General features: G+C 49.3%; 1 protein-coding gene across 1 annotated transcript in view; it reads left to right on the top strand.

Moving 5' to 3' along the window:
- Positions 1 to 795: 795 nt before the first annotated feature.
- URI1 (URI1 prefoldin like chaperone) overlaps positions 796 to 7,875 on the top strand; it is a 44,814-nt gene continuing 37,734 nt past the window's right edge. The window contains exon 1 of the mRNA XM_056360371.1: positions 796 to 1,268. Within this exon, the coding sequence (XP_056216346.1) occupies positions 1,197 to 1,268 (72 nt within the window). The 5' untranslated portion in view covers positions 796 to 1,196. The remainder of the gene's footprint in view (positions 1,269 to 7,875) is intronic.

Here is a 7,875-nt window from a genome sequence, read left to right as displayed (position 1 = left end):
GGTGGGAAACCCCTGTTCACTCGAGGGAAAGGTGCAGCAGTAAACACATGGTCTATCTATAACTGACCCCACCTAGATGGTGTTTAGTGCATAGAAGTTAAAATACACCTGCTAGAACTGCAGCAGTCGATCAAGTGCCCGGTGAAGTTACTCAGGTCTCTGGCGGTGCTGGGACCCTGCATGCTGTTCAAGTACAGCTCCATTCCATTGCCAACATGTTACTTTGGACGTGCCTAATGTCACTCATGCAATTAGCTAATGAATTTACTGCAGATAAATTACTCTGTGATACTCCAAGGGTGGCTGTATGCCACCCGCTTCCCACGCAGCAGCTTTTCCACGTAGGCAAGGCCAAGTGCTGCTCTAAATGACTTCAGTGAACCTAAAATGTGTGTTTGGCAATCCTTCAGGTCCTAGCAGCCGACTGCCTGTGTGCTGTCAGGTGGCCTGACAGCGTGAACCCTACGGAGCAGGCATTGAGAGCTCGGCTCCCGTAATATCACCTCCCGTTAGAGCAGACATTCGGGCCCGCGGTCAGGCGTGCCGGGGTGCCTGTGGGCCGGCCGCTGCGCTCCTCAGACGCCGGCTCCATTTGCTGACCCCAAGGCCTACGCGCCCCGGGCCTGCGCTCCCTGCAAGCGCCCGGCCCAGGGTGCCCGGCGGCGGGCCCGGGCGCAGGCCGTGTCCGGGGGGGGTGCCCGCGGGCCGGGGTGCAGCGGCCGTGCCCCCCGCCCCCAGCCCGCCGCGGCGGCGGGGGCCGAGCCGCCGGGGCCGGCGCCGGGCAGGGGGTGGGGAGCGCCCGCCTCTCGCGGCTCGCAGCCGGGTGCCTCCCGCGGGCGCGGCGGGCCGCCTGGCGGGCTGGCTGGCTACCCAGAGTGCAGCAGGCAGGCGGCGGCAGGCACTGAGCTGCCGGCGCTCTCCCGGCCCGCCGGCGCAGCGGGAGCCGGGCCCAGGCGGCGGCGCGGCCCAGAATGCGAGTGTGAGATGCTTCCCCCGGCAGCGGCGCCCCGGGCCCAGGCGGCGGCGGCCCCCGCGTGGATGCGGCTCTGGAGCCGGCGCTTCGCCCTGCACAAACATTTCTATAGGACTCATTCGCCCTGCTGAGGAGATCGGCCCGGCCCGGCCGCCTCTCCCCCTCGCCGCCTCCTCCGCGCCGGGAGCGGCTCCCTCAGAGGCTGCCGGCCCGGCCGGCGGGCATGGAGGGCCCCGGCGGCGCCTCGCCGCTCACCCCCGCGCTGGTGGGCCGCCTCCGCCAGGAGCACGAAAAGGTAAAGGCCGCGGCCGCCGGGCCGGGCCGCAGCGTGAGGACGGGGGCGCGGCGGGGGCCCCGGGGCGGTCGGGCCGGGGAGGGCGGGGGGGGAGGGCGGCTCCCCCGGGCCGGGGCTGGGGGTAGGGTGGGGGTGGGGGTGGGGGTGGGGGGTGGCGGCGGCAGCCCCCGGGTGGCACGCGCCGAGGCCTGCGTGCGCGGGCGGGCACGTGACGGCGCTGACGTCATGGCCGGCGGTCGAGGCGGGCCGCAGCTCCCGGCGGGCCGAGGCCGGGGGCAGCCGCAGCGGCCCGGGGTCCGGCGCTTCCCCGCGGCGAGGGGCCCGGGCGGGGCGCCGGCAGCGTGCGGGCAGCGGCGGTGCCGCGGACGCGGCCTTCGCAGCGAGGCAGGGCGAGCGGCTGGCCGGGGCCCGGCGCGGTGGGGCCTGCGTGAGCGCCGGGGAGCAGCGGGGCTGCCCCGCACCGCCGCGGCGGCGGGCTCCCTGCCCTCCCGCACCTCGGAGGCCGTTACGGTTACGTCCGCGCCGCGCTCTCCTGAGCGGTGCTCTTCGCCGGCTTCCCGCCTCCCTCTGGTTTTTCCACTGATGGGGCCAGTCCCACACCTTCCTAACGGCAGTCCCGCCGGTGGGCCCCGCGCCAGGCCCAGCGGGTGTCCGACCGGGTCATCTCAGGGGCCAGCTTGGGGCGGGTGTATCAAAAACTAATTGTCCAGGACTAGCCTTAAAAAACATTGGTTACGGTTGAAATGGGCGTGAAAGAGCCAAACGCCTCCGCAGAAGCGATTCCTGAGTGTTTGGAGGCCGCGTGTGGCCACGGTACAAAACTCGAGCTACTTTTCCCGCTGCTGACACCTGTGAGCTAAGACGAGTGGGCCCTGCTGGTTTCACGGGCACGGTTTGGGGCTCATAGGCCCCAGCCTTGCAGCGAGCTGTCTGTGGGTATGGGAGTCACAGCGGAATTCACGGTCATGTTCAGCGTATTACTGGCACAAGTACGTTTGCCCAGTCTACAAACTTTCCAACTTTCCTGCTTGTTTCTCTCATAGGATTAAATTGTTTTAAAGCTGCTTCTAAAGATGCACATTAGAGCTCTTGAATTATAATGGAAGACTTAATCTTCAGTGTGTATTGCTTTGGCACACGCTGATGTTGTTAAGAGTAAGAAAACTGAATAATGCGTACGTGGTGTATAAAAATGTGCCTTGTCTGGAATACTGCGTGCAAAAACGTGTCTACTTTTGAATAGCACACTAGATCGTTACTAAAAGATCTGCGTAACCAACTGACTGTTAATGTGGATGAACAGTAAGAGGATCTGCTGGAATATTCCGCGTTATCCATTCTGCATGGATAGTAAGCCATTATACCAGTAATTGGTGATAGTAACGAGTCTGCTTGGGCTCCTTCAGTTAATTTTCAAGGTGGTAGAATTTGGTGAAGGATGGTTTCTCTGGCACATTAGTGTCAGTCAGGCCTAACGTGTAAGCGAATGTCTGTCGTAACCACATAGAATTATTCCCAGTTCATGGTAAGACCCCTCTGTAAGCAAGTTTAAGACTCTTCTTAAACAGATCTGCTCCAGTGGAAAAGAGGCCCAGGAGACCATTAATTAAGCCTCTGTTAGGCTGATGTACCAAAATTATATTTTATCATAGGGAAACTTTACATAATTTCTGCAAATTGGCTAAAAAAAATTGAACACTTCAGCTTCAATATGAAATTATACTAAGGAACTACATATCTTGGTTACAATGGAGTGTCATGATGAAGATATAGTAGACTTTCCCTCTATGCAATGAATATATATAATTGGATTACAACAGTATTTTCAGTTATGAAAATACTGTATTTTAAGATGGAGGAGGTCTTTTCATTTCAACTGCCTCTTCTCAGAGATTCATATTTTTCTCACAAAATTACTGAAGTTGAAGGCTCATGTTTTGGTCTTAGCACAAAGATGAGTGAGAATTAGTTATCCAGTGCTTTGGTAAACTAGTAATCGTAGTATGAGTGTCATAACAAATAGTGAAGTTATTTAGCCAGAGCTATATCTATATATACTGGCGTTTAAGCTGGCACATATATTTCTCTTAATTACTGTGATGTTGTGCCGTCCCAGAGATGCTTGATTAAGTATAAAGAAACCTATTTATTCCCATTAGTCTGAAGGCAACCTTTAGTGTAATAGTGAAATACGGCATTATCTATCTGCAGAATTAAAGACAATAATTGAATCACGGTTGGTTATTTTAATACCCAGGCCATTGTACAACCCTGGTTCGGCTATGAGTTTAAGCTTTTAAGTGCTAAAGAGCTGCTCTGGAGGACATGTGAACTGAGGCTTCCTTCCTGTTTAAAAATATTAAAAGAACAGGATGTTCATGACTTTCTGTCTTTAATCTGATTGATGCTGCAACTTCCAGGTTTAGGACCCCTGGTGAAAAGTAATTTTAATTCTTGTTTAGGACTGCTTGCCTGTTGGACAGATTTCATCTTGTTAATTTGTAGTGATAGTAAGACCAAACTGTTAAAAGCAATTTTCAGTGCTCCCACTAAAGGCACTTTGTATAAAAACATGACTTAGAATGTGTATCTTGGGGATAAATTATAGAAGAATGTCTAGTAATTTTCATGATAAAGACCATCATTGGAAGCACAGTGCCTGCGTAAAGTTTTGAATATTTCTGTAAGAAGAATATAATGTATGTATCATGGATTACTTGCAAAAGCAATATATGTTAGCTGAAAATACTGCGTTAAATCTATTGCAAGTTAGTACAGGAATTATAAAATGAATATTTAGATAGGTGGATTCTAATGCTATAGAGCCTGCATTTAAACATACTATTTGATATACATTTATTCCTGCAATCAAATGGGTTGGGATTACTAACCGATAAGAAGTTGACAAGTCAGATCTGTATGATTTGGTAAGACTTGTGTAGACAGTTCGCAGTGGGCTGAGACGTTCTGTAGTTTCTGAGATGAAGATGCGCATAATGGGAGATACTACAGAACCAATTAGACCCAGGAGACGTTTGTAGAGTGCAAACACAGGCATGGAGAATCTAAAGGATTCCAGTTTTAGCTAGCAATATGGTGTTTTGGGTTTTTTTGGTTTTTTTTTTTTTATATTGTACTGACAAACACATTTTTTTATTTTCCTTTTAGGAAAATTAGGACAAGGAAGTGGCTCTCCTGTCACTCATCATGACAACAAAGCACAATTAGATTTAATGCAGCTATTACCATAACTCGGGGCCACTGTGTGTTATGACATATTCTTAATTTTTATGAATTTTAATGGTGAAGCTGTATAGTCTTTAATTTCCAAATTGTTTTCAAGATCCTGAGTACTTGTAGGTTTTTTAATAGTTAAACAACGTGTAGGTGGGTTATGGGGAAACAAATCACAGAAACCTAAACTTAGGCTCTGTTAAATTGTCTTCTCTTCTTTTGGGGCTGGCTGCTTCTGTTTAAGTCTTTTTCAAGTACTATCTGTGCTATAAAATCAGCAGCTTGGCAGTTTTAAAGCTCTTCCTGCAGTCTGAAAAAGAGCAGTGAGACTGAGTAGGGTCTTGTACACTCCACGCGGCTGGAGGAGCCACTGGAAATCTGGAATTACTTGCCTGCAGGCTTAGCAGATGAGATTCAGTGTGCTTTCCAGTGCAGTGTCTCCCAGGGTATTGCACTTTTTTCAGCCTACATCCAAGCTAACAGAATCTAGAGAAAGCTTGGGTACAAGACACCAGTGTAGTGGGACTTCATTTTGCACACTAACTGTTTGAGAAAAGTTAACAGAATGCTTGAAGCTTGGTTTGACGTGCTCCTTTTTAAAAGGACCTGTCTGAAGCTTCATTTGCCGTATTTCTTTTTAAAAGCTACTGGGACAATTACTTCTTAGAAACTAGTGATGGCATTCACTCTACCCTGTCCAGTGCATTTTTTGTGATGATGGGTTCAAGTAATGTTTTCTCATGTGCTGCTTTCAAGTAAAAGGGATAATTCAGTCATTATCTGGAAGTTTTCAATGTAATATTTATTGTTCCTCCAGTGTTAATTGATCATCAGTTTTACTTTTTGTGGTCAATATTTGTCTATGTTCTTATTAGTATGAATTAAACACCCACTAGTTTATATAGTCTCAAGAATTGTGAAATAAATTAACAGATCTTAAATAGGTGGTTTTTTAAATGGTAATTAAAGTAAAACTATTCACAAAAGAGTTTAAAGAGCATTGCCTTTATTCTGGAGTCATCAAGTCGGTCTGTGTTTTGCCTCTTTGGTAACTAAAATGTGTAGTTGAGATTATATCCACAAAATTTTGATGTTACTAAATTGTGCTGCTCCTGTAGCTGTCTACGGATTCTGTGAGTAGGTGCAGTGACCAGGATACTGTTGGGGAATTATCTTTAGTATCTTCAGAGGTCTCTATTCCAGAAGCTATGGTCATAACCTGTCTTGGATTGACTTGGGTACCCCTTGCCTTGTGTATTTCTTTCCTCCTTTGAGACTGTGAAATTGTATTTTGTTTTAATCTGAAGCTTCATCTTGCAGATGGACATGCTCGCTTGGAGCTTGCCATCTTGAGGCCCTCAGAGCAGCAACTGCACTAAGACTTCGCTTTTTGATAGTGGAGCATTAGGGCACTGAGCCACACCATGCAGCTGCTGGTTTTGTGGTCCCTTTTGCCTGTTAGCATAGGCTGCAATTTCACTGTCATAAAAAGGGTGAATCCCTCCACCACTTCTGTGCTAACACTTGTGATCAGACTGCTGTGGGGTAAGAGGAATCCGGTAAAGCATGCCAAAATTGTCATGTCAGATGCCAGCGTGAATGTGGTGGGAGAAATGCAGAGCCAGTGATGGGTGAAACTGGGCTGGCCCTTTGAGCTGTGGCCGTGCTCATACCAAGTTAGAGCAGTTGTGAGCAACCATCTCAGTCACTTGATTGAAAATTTCATCAATAATCACACAGGTTATCCGGGAAGAAGATGACTTTTAATTTGTTGAACAGCTTTTTAAACGAAAGGATTTTTTTTGTGACACATTGTTTCTGCCTTTCAGCAGTTTTAGGGTGGCACATTCGTGAGGCTGCTCGGTGACCTTGGCTGGGATCCAGCTTAACCCAAAACTTTGTTGTTGACTTTTTTTCTTCTTTTTTCTTCCTGGATTATTTTTCAGCCAGTGTGGTTCCCTAATGTGGTTGGTTGTGCAGCATCACAAATGTCTGCCAGCAGATTGTGTCAGGGTGGGTAGGATAAGACAGTGGAACTGAGCAGCTGGAGACAGGGAGGGATGATGACTGGTTTATGCAGGACTGCAGCTGCACGTTGAACCACAGCCTGAAGGTATGTCTGTGAGGCAGGTGCCACAGCTCGTCAATTTTAAGCTAGTTAACTCAAATATTGCTAGCAGCGTAGTTGTTGCACCATAGACTACACAGAAACTCGCAAAACCTGCTTGAGATGTTTGTTAAGTTAGATCATGGGAGACTCTGCTGGTCTGCTGCTGTCTTGGTACCTGAGCTAGCTTGGATAAGGTGTAGCCACATGAATGTATTTTCCTGAAGTAAGCTAAAATATTAAGTTACAAGTTCCTTAGGTCTGTGTCAAGATGAAGTTACATGACATGGATACTGACTTGCTACCAGGGAAATATGAGACCTTATTGCAGTTTGTTTTTTGCTTGCACCAGTTTAGTTGGTTCAGGGCTAATTAAATTAATTCACTTAGGGGAAAAGTCCTGCTGCCTCCGGGATTTTTAAGTCATAGAATCATTAAGGTTGGAAAAGGCCGTTAAGATCAAGTCCAACTGTTAACTTAGTACTGCCAAGTCCACCACTAGACCATGTTCCTGAGTGCCACATCTACATGTCTTTTAACTACCTCCAGGGATGGCGGTTCCACCACCTCCCCGGGCAGCCTGCACCAATGCTTGACCACCCTTTCAGTGAAGCAATTTTCCCCAATACCCAACGTAAACCTCCCCTGGTGCAACCAGAGGCTGTTTCCTCTTGTCCTGTTGCTTGTCTGGGAGAAGAGACCGACCCCCAGCTGCCTGCAGCCTCCTTCCAGGCAGCTGTAGAGAGCGATAAGGTCCCCCCCAAGTCTCCTTTCCTCCAGGCTAAACACCCCCAGTTCCCTCAGCCGCTCCTCATCAGACTTGTTCTCCAGACCCTTCCCCAGCCCCGTTGCCCTTCTCTGGACACGCTGCAGCCCCTCAGTGTCTGTCTTGGAGTGAGGGGCCCAAAATTGAACAGAGTATTTGAGGTGCAGCCTCAGCAGAGCTGAGTACAGGGGGACGATCGCTGCCCTGGTCCTGCTGGCCACACTATTTTGGATACCAGCCAGGATGCTCTTGGCTTTCTTGGCCACCTGGGCACACTGCTGGCTCATGTTCAGCTGGCTGTCAACCAATACTGCCGGGTCCTTTTCTGCCAAACAGCTTTCCAACCACTTGTCCCTAAGCTTGTAGTGTTGTGTAGGGTTACAGCTGACCCAAGTGCAGGACCCAGCACTTAGCTTTGTAGAACCTCATACAACTGGTCTTGGATGATCGATCCAGCCTGTCCATATAATTCTGTAGAGCTTTCCTTCCCCCAAGGAGAT

Source organism: Falco biarmicus, chromosome 15 (assembly GCF_023638135.1).
Source record: "Falco biarmicus isolate bFalBia1 chromosome 15, bFalBia1.pri, whole genome shotgun sequence".
In the NCBI taxonomy this organism is placed as follows: Eukaryota; Metazoa; Chordata; class Aves; order Falconiformes; family Falconidae; genus Falco; species Falco biarmicus.
The sequence above is the reverse complement of the archived record's forward strand: the minus strand, read 5'-3'. Positions and strand labels throughout refer to the sequence as shown.